Below are 13,389 nucleotides of genomic sequence, written 5' to 3'. Positions count from 1 at the left end.
GCCCAGTTATCTAATCAAGCCACTCAGGCCCAACCCAGCCCGTGCACTGGCAAAGAAAGGCCTACGGAGGGCGCAGGGGGTCGTAACACCACCCTCCCTAAAAAGAGGTTTACAGTATAGTAACTTAACCTATAGACATAAAACAAAAGACTTCTGTGATGCATCCATTTCTCCTCTTCATCCTGGGCTCTAGGAACAAGAAAAGAAAACAAGAACACACCCAATAGTCTAGACACGGGACAGCGCATCTACAACAATGTTATCTTTGCCACTGATATGTTTAATGTCTAGTGGGTATTGTTGTAGAATTAGACTCCAACGCATAATGTGTTGGTTTTGATTCCGCGTTTTATTAATAAACACCAAAGGGTTATGATCCGTATATGTGACTATAGGGCTAAATGGCCTGGATAACCCAGGCCTGGATGACCCCAGGTATACTTCGAAGTGTTGAACGGCAAGAATTAGAGCAAGTCTCAAGAAAACGATAGCAGAGCAGGCCCACTGATGCTGGTTAAACTTAGAAAATAACATACTGGATGTTCTATGCCATCCGAGCTTACCTGCATTAAAACGGCACCAGCCCCACTCTCACTGGCATCCACTGCAACTGAACGGATTGTTAAAATTTGGAGCCAAAAGTACAGGAGCTGTAGCCAACAACATTTTTGCATGGTCAAATACCTCATGGCACTTCTCTGACCATACAAAAGACACTTTGACACTAAGAAGATCAGTCAACGGCACCACGACAGAGGCAAAGTTTTTACAGGAGCCTCTATAATACCCTGCCATACCCAAAAACCTGCGAAGTTCATGTCGGTTTTGAGACACAAGGAATTCACAAATAGCCTCAATCTTCGCTTCCACAGGTCTAACCTGCCCACCACCCACTACCTTACCAAGATAAGTGACCCTGGCTTTTCCAAACTCACACTTGGCCAGGTTTATAGTAAGATTCGCAGCGGTGAGACAAGAAAAAAATTGCTTGATTTGTTACCAGTGACCAGAAACCACTGACATAGACTAAAACATTCTCTGATGTCTTCGCAGCACCCCATTCATCTGCTAAAACAGCTGTTGGCCCTCTTACAGTATGCCCAAAGATTAGTTCATTGGGGCTAAATCAAGCGCTCTCTTGAGCAACTTCTCTGATTGCCAAGAGTAGCCAGGGTAGGCCCTCTTCCCGATCAGACCAAAACTCAACACAGTAAGAACGTAAAAGAGACTTTAATGTCTGATGGAAGCATTCAAGGGCTCCCTTGAATTTGGACTTTGAGGATGGTATGCACTTGATATATTGTGCCTAGTTTCTAGCTGTCGCTATGCTTTAGAGAACTGCTTGGACATGAAATTGGACCCTTGGCACTTTGGATAACCTTAGGTATCCCAAAGATAGACATGAAGTTAGTAAAAGCCTTTAAAACAGATTGTGATGGACCTTAAAGGATATGCCGCGGGGTAACAAGTAGACTGACATAAAACAGTTTGTAAAAAACTATGTCCAGCTTTTGAACGGGGCAAGGGACCACACAGTCGATAAGCAGATGCTCAAAGCGGTTTGCTAGAGCAAGGATAGGCTATAAAGGAGCAACGGGAACACTCTGTTTGGGCTTACATATCATCTGACATGTATGACAGGTTTTTACATAAGATGACTGTAGCAATGTTCATATAAAAGGAGGAAGGAGGCAGGAACCGGCGAACATTAAATAAACTTTTTACTACAATAACCAAACAACAATACCAAAGTAAACGGCCGGCAGCCACCTCACAGTCGACTGCCGGCTACACAAACATAACTAAAACACATAATGTCCAGGCCTGGTCCTCTCTCATCGTACCTTCCTTTCGCTCCTCCTCTTATGCTTCCGGAGCTCCTCCATGAGAGATTCCTCGCGTCGTTCCCTCACGGCTCTCGTCCCGCCTCCCTCGTCACAATGACATAACCCTCTTTAATTTTGGCCAGAAGAACCTGTGTATTATCCTATTATAAGTCTTCCGCACACTAGTGTGTACCGCTATACCATTATGAACCAGTTCTAACACAGCTCTTCTGAACTTAGTTGGTACAACAATCTGCAACACAGGGTATAACAAAAGAATCCCTGTTTGATACCCACTGACGGCATAACAAATTCTCATTCATAAAATGGCGTGGGGACTCCATCTCAAGAGTTTCTTTAGATGGGGCTAAAGCTAAGAAAGGTTTAAGAGAGGGGTCAGCATCCTGTTCAGTTATCAACTGATCACGAGAAACCTTGAACAATTCAGTCAACGAACAAACATCCATCTCATCTTTCAATGTTGTGAGAGTTAAATCCCCATAAGCCATTTCAGTGTCAGTGTCTTTACTCTCACCTTTCACACCCAGGGAATCTTCGAAATGAGTAAAGTCTTCATTTGTATGATCTACAGAGATCTCAGAAGAATTATTCTGCTCTGCCTCATCAGCCTCAGATGAAGTCATAAATGTGTCCTCTAAAGACGCCAAATCAGGAACTAACCCCAAGGTCCTGCTGTTTTGCCATAGCACGTGTGACAGCACATGCTGGAAACACACAGGGATGTCTGCGCACACACTCGTCAGGCATCTGTGGTGCCTCAGGTATAGCCACCACTATAGGTCGAGACACTAAGTCCCTAAGTATGTGGACATATAGCTAGATCTGGCAAAGACTCAGACCCATCTGTGATAAAGGGAGCATAGTCTATTTCAATGCTGTCTTTAGACTTGATGGTGTAGTCATCTGTAAACAATTAAATTTTCCCTCACTTTTTCTGCCAGACAAACCATTATCATAAGTAATTAAGCCCACAGACGACCCCTTTCTATTAAGAGCTGAACAGTCAAGACACCTTGTGGCTTACCTTCTTACAATAAAAACAAGTAATCCCTATCTTGCCTGTAGGAGAACGGCTGGAATTATCAGAAGGAAGGGACCGTAAGGAGTTAGTGTAAGGCACTAGCAAACACCCCTCTCTCAAAAAGCTGTTTTTTAACAGCAATTACTTACGTCTCTTTTCATTTGTTTTCCTGAGAAGTGATTATTAATTCATAATGCTGAGCAAGTTTGTATAACTGATCTTTAGTGAGCTTTACCAACAACTCCTCTGATGGGCTAGCGGTATTTCAACATGCCCTATTCCACGTCCAGGTGAAAACCCTGTCGACCAGTCACAAGGTGAACAGATACATGTCATGCGATTGAAGAACCTGTTGCCAGGCCCTCACTAATCCAAACTCTCGCCAAATTTACAGTGATTAATAACACCTGACCTTACGCGGCGTAGTGACGCATTAAGAGGGTGGAGCAAGCAAGTTCACATGAGAGAACCGGTGTAACAAGTTCAATAGGTAGGAAGGAAGAGGTTGGCTGGACTACTGGCTTTATTACGATCAAACATACACAAAACTTAACAGATACTGGTGTTCACTTAGCACCCCTTTAAATTGGAAGTATTTAGCAAAGTCCTTCGATAGTTGCTTCTTCCACGATCGTTCCTCCCAGAGTCCACAAGGCCAGTGAGCAGTCCGTCTCTCTCTCAATCCCACTCTGTCTTCGCGGTCCTTAAATGCGGTCTCTCCACTCCCTTACTGGAACGAGACGCAGGTGTTCATCATTTGCACTTGTCCCACTTACTCACCGCTCGTCTCCCAGCTCTCTCTGCCGCTGCAGACCTCGCTGAACCACGCCCCCCTCGCCACATACCCCCACCGCCCGACTCAGGCCGGGGAGCCATCCGGTCTGCAGCCCCCCCCCCCCATTTCTGGAGAGAAAGTCGGCCACAGCCATCTGTGCACCCGGCCTGTTGACCACCTGGAACTTAAAAGTCTGTAAAGCTAGATACCAACGGGTGATCCGGGCGTTGGTATCTTTCATGCGGTGGAGCCACTGCAGAGGAGCGTGGTCCGAACAGACGGTGAATTCCCGGCCCCGGAGGTAGTGTCTAAGGACGAGAATGGCCCACCTGATGGCCAAACACTCCTTCTCTATGGTACTGTACTTAGTCTCTCTCTTAGAGAGCTTTCGACTAATGTACAGCATCGGCCGCTCCTCACCCCCCACATCCTGGACCAGGACGGCACCCAGCCCTCTGTCCGACAAAATCTGCCTGCAACCTGGCCACGTCAGCGAGCTGGGATGGCGAGAAGTGATCCCCCTGGAGCCAGAGCGAGAAATCGTAATTTGGTATTCACTTCTGGCTCGAGATCTTCCTCTCCACTCATTACTATCGCCAGCATCACTTGCGTCTGCCTCACTCCACTTTTTCAGGAGATTGAGGTGGTAAATCTGATGTGCTCTGCTCCTATCCGTTCATACTACTTCATAATCGAGATCTCAGACTTGCCGTGTGACATCAAACGGCCCTTGCCACTTCGCAAGTAATTTTGAACTCGACGTTGGGAGTAATACAAGCACTTTCTCTCCCGGTGTAAATTTTCGTAACTTGATTCCCCTGTTGTACAGCCGGCTTTACTTGTCCTGGGCCTGCAGCAAATTCTCCATGGATAGCCACCCCAGTGTGTGGAGTTTTGGTCAGGTCAGGTCCAGGACATATTGAATTTCGTTCTTGCTCTGAGAAGGTCCGTCCTCCCAAGACTCTCTTAGGACGTCCAAAAGCCCTCGGGGCTGGCATCCGTAGAGAAGCTCGAAGGGGGAAAACCCAGTGGAGGCTTGAGGGACCTCCCGTACAGTGAACAAGAGGGGTTCCAACCATTTATCCCTATTTTTGGCGCCCTCGTGAACAAATTTACGAATCATGGTTTTTAATGTGAGATTAAACCGTTCCACCAGACCGTCTCTTTTTGGGTGAAAGACGCTGGTGCGGATCAATTTAATGCCCAACAACTCATAAAGTTTGCGTACCATACGTGACATGAATGCCATGCCTTGGTCCGTGAGGATCTCCCTGGGGCTCCCCACGCGGAAGATATTGTGAAACAGCGTGTTGGCAACACTCTTGGCAGAAATGCTCCGAAGCGGCACTGCTTCAGGATATCGGGTTGCATAGTCCACCAGGACCAATGCAAATCAATGTCCTCTCGCTGATCGATCTAATGGCCCAATGAGGTCCATACCAATTCGTTCGAAGGGGACCTGCACTAATGGAAGAGGGCGCAATGGCGCTTTTGGGGAGGCCAGTGGGTTAACCAGCTGACATTCGCAACAAGAGGCGCATCACCTGCGCACATTCTTGTGAATGCCCAGCCAAAAGAATCGGGTCATTATACGATTAAGTGTTGTCGTTTGCCCTAAATGTCCCACCATGGGATTACAATGAGCCACCTGGAACAACATTTCCCGACACCTCTTTGGCACTAACACTGGCAACAGACTGATAGTTGAAGGGGAGGAGATAATGGATGCTCCGCCAAGGCCGTCTAACATACGTCATCTAAGATGGATAGTCATTACAGGAAGGAAGTGCATTTTCATATTTTAACCAAAGATTATGAGGGCACATGAATTTTAAAAAGAGAATAAACCACATTGATGAACTATTTACAATAAATGCTGCAATATTTCATGAAAAAATATTGTAATTTTTAATTTCACTGGGACTTTAATCCAAATAAAAAATATTAAACAAAGTATAATCAAGCCAAAATATTTGATGGTACAGAAAACAAATCTAAATACAGCTCCTACAGTCTCCCTGAGTGCTCTCCATTTGCAGTTTTAGCATATTTATCCAAAAGGCACAATCCCAATATAGCAAAGAGATCTCATGGCAAATGGAAATAAGTCCTTGTTTAGTGGATGTTACTCCTACCGGCAGCAAGCCACTTATATTTAGTTTGTGCATTATTGAACACACACCCACACAATATGTCTTTACTTTGTTACTTTCTGAGAAACACAGATACATGTGCATAGATTACATAAGATATTGCATGCTCACAATCTGTTTTGTGACACAAAATAATAACAGTTCTCGGATATCTCTGCAAAAGCTCATCCAAATCAGGTATTTTAAAAAATGTGCATGTTGTGAAATTAAGAACAGAAACAGAGCATAAAGACAAATGCTGAAAGAAAGGGAATGCTGGTGGAAAAGTGTACCGCCTGACCAAAAAAGTGATCACACACTCACACATTTCATGGTCTTTAGCTTTTATCTAAACGCACATTTGGGGCCTGCACATTTGTGGTGCGGCAACAACCTTATGCAACGTAAAAATATACTTGTCCCGCAATGTGCCCCTTCTGAAACACTGTAACGTGATCACAGAAAATGTTCCAGCATGGATATTTAAGAAATGAGAAGTTATACACTGTCTGAAATAACTGTTGTCTGTTGAAACAATCACAGCAATAATGATCCAATCGTTACCTTTACAAATGTACTTATTTCAAATGTTGGTTGTTTTTTGTTGGTTGTTTTTGAACAAAAGTTAAATAAAAAATGAAGACAAAAGTATGTGGAGACATTATAGGTGGCATACACTATAAACTCTTCAAACTATACGCTCGTGTGACGTGTCAACTTTTTCTAAAATCCAAAGACAACAGGGTGAGTAGCCACAGACTGTAAACTGTAAAGTTAAGGGCAGGCACTGTATAGTGTCTATGTGTGAAAGAGTTTCCTGTGTGATTTAGAGAAGAGGGAGGAGTTGTGAAAATGAATGGTATAAAATAGGTAGCACAAGGTGAGGAAAATGCAAAAGTTACTGTAAAGAGAGATAGAAGATAAACCTGGAAGATGGTAAGTCCTTCTTCTTTCACAAATATCGTTTGCATCCAATAAATAATTGTGTAATTTAATTATTCTTGCATAAATGATGTCTATTTCAGTGTAAAAAAAGTCATAATAGCAGTAAATATAGGCCTATCTAAACAGATGTTTTATTCTTCAAAGAGTTTAATCTTAACATTATTGTTTTGTTGAGAATTTGTAACTCATATAGGGCCTATTGCTGTACACTATATGTGGAAGACACACTTAAAAAACAAAGCATATTACCTGAACAGCACTTATTTTGTTTATAAAATGAATAAAACTATATTATTTCATGCAATTTGGCAAAACACTAATTAAAATGTTCTCTTTTACAGTATAAAGCAGGAACAAGGTTTATCTGGCTGTTCACACTTCTTTGGGGGACTGGTAACTTTTTCACTGTGAAGAGAGGTATTTTTTTATTCATATTTTAATACATTATTTGTTGACGAAAAGGTCATGATGTGTCCTAGAAAAATAATTCAATGATTTATGTAATTCTGTCATTTAGGTGGTTCGGCCGGCTATGTGAACGTCACAGCATATAGTCAATTGCCTAAAGAGTGTAATGTGGATGGCTTTAAAAATTGGTTCAATGTGGACAAGTTCTGCGTCCAATACTTCAGTAACCCTCTAAACTTCTCTCAGGCAGAGGTAGCACTGTGACATTTATATTCTGCATATGTCGCATTATTTTACATCATACAGTATATAGGATATTTAGGATAACTATTATAGTTATTACAAATTTGTTCTGTTTACCCAGTTCAGCTGTAGAGCTAAAGCCCCTGGTGGACACCTAGTGTCAGTGCATAATAGAAATTCTAATTATGATTTGCTCGCCATTGTGATGAAGTTTAACCCAAAGAACCTGCGCATCTGGCTTGGAGGATATGAATTTTTCAAGGTAAAAAAAAGAAATGTGTAGAGGCTCAAAAATGAGGAGAAATATTACATCACATATACACTGTTTTTTCACCCCTTCAGTCTGGTAAATTTCTTTGGATTGATGGTACTTTCTGGGACTATCAAATTTGGACACCTGGGGAGCCCAGCAGCCTTTTCACTAGCCAGGAAGAATGTGTGGAGATGAACTGGAACCGTAAGGGTCGAAATGGGTTCAGTGAAAAAAGCAGAGAATTTAGGGAGCCAGATTAGTACATAAAAGAATACATTTACAAAATATTGTTCACAAAAAGACACAAGTATTTTTCACATTCACAAAAATGAGTTTTACAAATGCATAACCAAATTAACCTTAACAATTTATTTTTGTTTTTAATATATTCAAATGGTCAATTGTTTGTGGACTTCTTCAGATTTCTGTCAATGGGCGAGGCATGCTTTGTGAATTTGTGTTTTAGATGTCTTTAGCCAGTCAAACAACATTAGCCAATCACATTAAAATTACATAAAAAGAAAAAAATATTATGGTAAAAATGTTTTTGTTTGTGAAGATTGTGCTATCATGGGTTTGATTCCCACAAAACAAAAAGTGTTGCTTTGAGTAAAGGTGTCTGACAAACATAATATATAAGTAATTACTAAAAAATACGCAACAATACCTAATATCAATCATTTTAATCTTTACACACATTTTAGTCATGTTTATAAATAGAGGTGATATGACATTTGATAAGAGGTCCGTTTTTTTACTAAACAAAAGGTATATTAATCTCCCTCTTTCTCTTTCATTTTCAGATGTTGGCAAGTGGAATGATGACTCTTGTTCAGTCAAAAAAAACTACATATGCGCCTTCAAACGAAAGGGTCTCATGGATGAGTAGACTGAGACCTGAGATAATTTTTCACAGCATTTAACATTCTGCATATTTGTTTTCTCTTCCGCATCAACAAAAACATTTACAAAAATAATAACATTCCTTTAAAATAATAATAAAGTACTATTGCAATCACAAGAATGAGTTTTTATTTTTATTTTGAATGTATAATGATGATAGAATACTGTAAATGTTTCTAGCACGTGTTTTAAAATGATTTTTTTTGTAAAAACAAGTATATATATATATATAGTAAGTTAGATAATATTTTTTATGGAATTTTACACATACTTCACTTTGAATTTTTCACTTGAGTGGTCAAAGTGGCATATTGTCGAAAGATGAGGCTTTCAGGACAGTGTAATCTGACAGGAACTAAGAGGGAATCTCGTAGAACTTGCTGTTCAGTCTTTGTGCCTTTTCTGAGAATGACAAGGACGAAAATATATATATTTGAGGTTTGCTGTACAGTATGTTCTCATTCAGTACAAACTAGAGGTCGACCGATATTGGATTTAGCCGATAACGATAAGGTGGTCAGTACCTACCGATTAATTACCAATAGTTTTTAGCAATGTTATAACTTCTTAAGATAACGTTAATAGGCAACTAATGTTAGCGCGCTCTCAGCCCTGTCGGCAAAAATACGGCTGTTCCCCATTAAATGCAGGCAGCATATAGTTAATAAATTAATTACTTTTTAACATCATGTTTACTGCAACTGGCTCTACCTTGTCATTGTAAAACTTTTAAACCCCCATCTGATGTATTCCGCTCCGTGCAGTCTGTGGTCTCGCGTCTCCTAACCATAAACTGAATCGCTCCAAACCAAACAGGCAGTCAGTTTTATTTCCACCTCTAGAGGTCGCTGTTTTACACTATACTCGAAACTCTCCACCTACATATCACAGTAGAGCTTTCCCTGCTTTTCCTCTGGATCAAACGCAACCAGGAAAAACTATCGGTGGGGATTATTGCCAATAGCCGATAGTTCAAATTATCGTTATCGGCTAAAACGATTAATCGGTCGACCTCTAGTACACCCCCCCACCCCATCCACGACTTTTCTTACCTTTTCTGTATTTTTTAGGTGGTCGGTGTGGTCTCTTTTTGCTTAAACGAATTCGACTTTTGAGGGCAGAGTTGTCCAACAATTCCAGTGCCTTCATATGAGACAGAAAGAGATTTCTGTTTCATTATTTATGCATATCCTGTATGTTTTATTTTTATTTGAACAGATTTAATTCACACTGTCTCTTAACTCTTTGGTTAACATTGCTGGTCCGCCAGTAATATGGCGGCACAAATATTAGCGCCACACTGGTTCCCTTGACAAAAAGTTTTACAAAAATATGTCATCCCTACGGTACTCGATTGTACCCATGCCACTGGTTAAAACAACCCACATATTTTAGAGTTAAGCTGGATACCAGTATCTCCAAAAATTACTTTTTGCACACTGATAGATCTCACCTTGACTGTTGAAAAGTCCAGATAAACGTCCAATGACCTCCTTTCCATTAATAGAAAGTCATATTTGGGAATCACGAACGTGCCCATACAGTCATAGACATCATCAGAGTTATTTGTCTCACTGGATATCCTGCGTTGCCTTTGTTGTTTTGCAGCATTTGATAGCAGGGCTTTAGGAATAGCAAAAATGTGTGCATTCGGCTCAATTTCTCTTTCAGGCAAGTGTCTGTTTTCTTTTCTTTTATTATCCAGCTCACTTATAGTCTCATCATCTTCATTAATAATGTCTTGTTTCACATCTGACTGCTTTTCATTTCCATCCTCTGTTTGGTTCTGCTCTGTTGTCATCTGATGAAGCTCAGTATTTTTGTCTGGATGGACAACATCATCTGGCATTGCTTGTTTACCAGCGTCTTTCTGGGGTGAACTGGTTTTGCTGGGCAGATAAGGCAACCATTCCTCCCCAGTGAATACTTCCTCCATTAAGTTGATTGGTTCAAGGTTGAGTTCAAAGTCTCTTAAGGTGAACATTCTTTTGAAAATGATCATAAACGTTACATAGAATTTAACCCTGCATTTAACTTCAAGTATAGATGTACAGTAAAATGTTATTATGTTTAATGTTCTTTAACACCATGGTTTAAAGACCAGTGTGATCTGTATTTTTATCCCTAGATGCATTATCCGTAAAATCCATTGTGATATTATTTGCCTCATACGATAATGATTATACTAACAAGTGGCCTTAGGAGTCAGCATTTACAGCTGTCTGATGTTGAAAGCATGTTTGTGTTTGTGTCATTAAAAGGAATCTCACAGAATGAGAAATAAGACAAGCTGTGATTGGGTACGTTTTTGATTTAAAGGGATAGTTCACCCAAAAATGATAATCTCTCATTTATTCTTTCATCATTTGCTCTTCCTCATGTCATCCCAAACCTGTATGACTTTCTTCTGCAGAAGAAGATCATTTGAAGAACATTGATAACCAAACAACATTGTCCTCCATTGACTTCTATTGTATAGACACAACACCACTGAGACATTTCTCAAAATATTTTTTCCAGAAGGGTTCCAGAAGAAATATACAGTCATACAGGTTTAGAACGACATTAGAGGGTAAACAAATGTTAACAATTTAATATTAATTTTTTATGTGAACTGCCCCTTTAAGAGAAAAATAATTGTCCATGGTTAACATTACACAACAGGACATTCCGGTTGTGTTCTAAAATAAACGACAGTCAAACTGTGACTTGTGTTTTCAACTATTTCAGGTATGCCTGTATGTGATTTGTCTGAAGGTTTTTTCCATAAACATGTTCCAGAAGGAAACCCAGAGTATACACAGTCTTTTGGGTTACCCCACAACTGATTCCCAACTAAACAATTGTATTGTCCTGTTAATATTACACCTAAATAAAAAAATGTAAATGAAAGTATATCTGACCTTTTTAAGTGAACATATCTTCCCCTTTTGGGTGGCAGTGGTGGTGGACTCAATGGTTCTTCAACCTCCATTTCCATAGAACTCAACTGGTTATTCATTGTGATTTCAAAAACAATGCAAAGGACAAGTTGAGCTATCTGTTTATTTATAATGTAATAAATAATCTAGAAATTATGTGAAAGACCAGAAGGTCACATAAATAAACATACAGACTGTGCCTCTTCTTCCACACTGTCTTGACTGCTCTTGCTGCCAATATGCACACGATTGGGTTTTTCCTTGAGCATTCCCACCATTTTCTGAGTAAAAGTCTTCACTTTATTTTTCATTCCTTTATTTTGAAGTTTGGACATATCATGTTCCCATTCTCCAAAGCTCTCTTCAATGCATGAATCCTTTCGTCCTGTTGGGGAACTTCCTTTGATCAAGTTGCCGGAGTCTTTTATTGACCCTTCAATTGGATCTTCATATTCATTCAAGTTTGAAACACTTGGAGCTGAGAGAGGTCTAGGTTCTTTGGGCTTTTGGATCAGACACGGACCTTCTGGATCAGAAGCAGACCTTCTTGACCTGCCTGTAACATTTACATGTCTTTGACGAGTTAACTTAGTGACTGAACCACAAGCTTCATCTTTCAACTCTGTTTGTGAAACATCATCTCTTTTCGAGGACTTTGGAAGGTAAAATGTGGATGTACATGACCGTTGAGAAGGACTCTCCTTCTGACTGTTATGCAATAATGCAGCTCCAGCCTCCATGGGTTCCTCCATTCTAAGCTCTTTATCATCTTTCTTCCGTGTTTGAATGTACAAAGGGGGTAATCTTCTTTCCAATGTAGGAACCACATCTGGAAAACCCTTGAAATCTTCATCAGCTTTATTTATGTCCTTTGTTTCTGACTTTTTAGTTATTTCCTCATCAACATCGGACCTGACTGTGCTATCCAATTCATTTTGTTCTTCACAAGTTGTTTCTTCTTCCAACTCCAGAGAACTAGACACATTTTGACTGGTCGTGTCTGGGTGCACATGTAAATGTGTTTTTGGACTTTCATTTATAGTCAGATTCATCAACATAGACTCCAGTTTAACATCGTCCGGCAGATCATTATTCTGCATCAAAAGAAAAGATGTGATTTAATTTAGTTTAAAGCTCTGAGAATTCCTTTACATGTTGAGTTCTGTGGAGTTCACAAGTACAAAAGAAACAACGAAATATACAAAATAATATTTTGTAAATCTTATCTTTACCCATTCTGACTCGCGTTTATGTTTCATACCTCAGATATTTGTCTCTCCATAGTCTTTCATCTTCATTCTTCCATTACTGAGCCAAACCTTCGGTCGCTTCTTCACTTTAGGTTTCACTGGATTTCATGTATAATCTTCAGTCTCTGTGAGTCAATCCAGAGTCTGTACCATTTACCGAACAGCTCTGCAGCCTGTGTGAAACACCTTGTCTATTTCCTTAGAGACTCTTAGCCTCTTGTTTTTTCTGTCGGTCTTTTCCTTTTACAGTAAACTTTCACTCTCTTGACTGGCAAAACCTGTTTTTAAATCTTATCTTAAGATTCGTCTTTTCATAGCAGCCGAGATAATTTAAGTGCATTAATGCTGTTGTTCCGACAGTATGCATACTGTATGTGCATTACATGTGTTAAATTACTATTTTATTTTGAACTAATTGTAATGGGACTTACTTACAATACTTATTTCCTAATGTGCATTAAATGTGACTTCCTGTTTAGCTAAGGAAACTGCAAAAAACAGCAATTGATTTAAAAGTGTCTTTCATGCTTTTATGTACCATTAATTTAAAGTGTAGATCTCAGATTTATAAATTAGGCTAAAGAAACTTATGTGAACAGATCATACAAAAACATTTCCAGAAACTTTGTGTTATGGGCGGAGGATAGAAGCTAGAAGCCCATTGGTCAGACAACCCTGACAAACAAGAAAG

General features: G+C 40.0%; 2 protein-coding genes across 3 annotated transcripts; one reads left to right on the top strand and one right to left on the bottom strand.

The window, feature by feature from the left end:
* The first annotated feature begins 6,677 nt into the window (after window positions 1–6,677).
* Window positions 6,678–8,547, top strand: si:dkey-9i23.5 (uncharacterized protein LOC571862 homolog). 2 transcript variants are annotated; one of them, XM_057332562.1, is made up of 6 exons: window positions 6,678–6,711; window positions 7,062–7,137; window positions 7,238–7,380; window positions 7,493–7,633; window positions 7,714–7,828; window positions 8,428–8,543. In XM_057332562.1, the coding sequence occupies exons 1-6, from the start codon at window positions 6,709–6,711 to the stop codon at window positions 8,511–8,513; spliced, it is 564 nt and encodes a 187-aa protein (XP_057188545.1). In that variant the 5' UTR covers window positions 6,678–6,708; the 3' UTR covers window positions 8,514–8,543. The 2 variants fall into 2 exon arrangements, with proteins under 2 accessions (XP_057188545.1, XP_057188546.1); XM_057332563.1 differs by lacking the exon at window positions 7,714–7,828 and having other exon boundaries at window positions 8,428–8,547.
* Window positions 8,548–8,816: 269 nt separating this feature from the next.
* On the bottom strand, window positions 8,817–13,379 carry si:dkey-9i23.6 (uncharacterized). Its single transcript, XM_057332559.1, has 6 exons — window positions 12,710–13,379; window positions 11,640–12,542; window positions 11,431–11,516; window positions 9,981–10,512; window positions 9,580–9,670; window positions 8,817–8,929 (listed from the first exon to the last, which is right to left on the bottom strand). The coding sequence occupies exons 1-6, from the start codon at window positions 12,728–12,730 to the stop codon at window positions 8,883–8,885; spliced, it is 1,680 nt and encodes a 559-aa protein (XP_057188542.1). The 5' UTR covers window positions 12,731–13,379; the 3' UTR covers window positions 8,817–8,882.
* Between the last annotated feature and the right edge of the window lie 10 nt (window positions 13,380–13,389).

This window comes from Triplophysa rosa, linkage group LG4 (assembly GCF_024868665.1).
Source record: "Triplophysa rosa linkage group LG4, Trosa_1v2, whole genome shotgun sequence".
In the NCBI taxonomy this organism is placed as follows: domain Eukaryota; kingdom Metazoa; phylum Chordata; class Actinopteri; order Cypriniformes; family Nemacheilidae; genus Triplophysa; species Triplophysa rosa.
The sequence above is the reverse complement of the archived record's forward strand: the minus strand, read 5'-3'. Positions and strand labels throughout refer to the sequence as shown.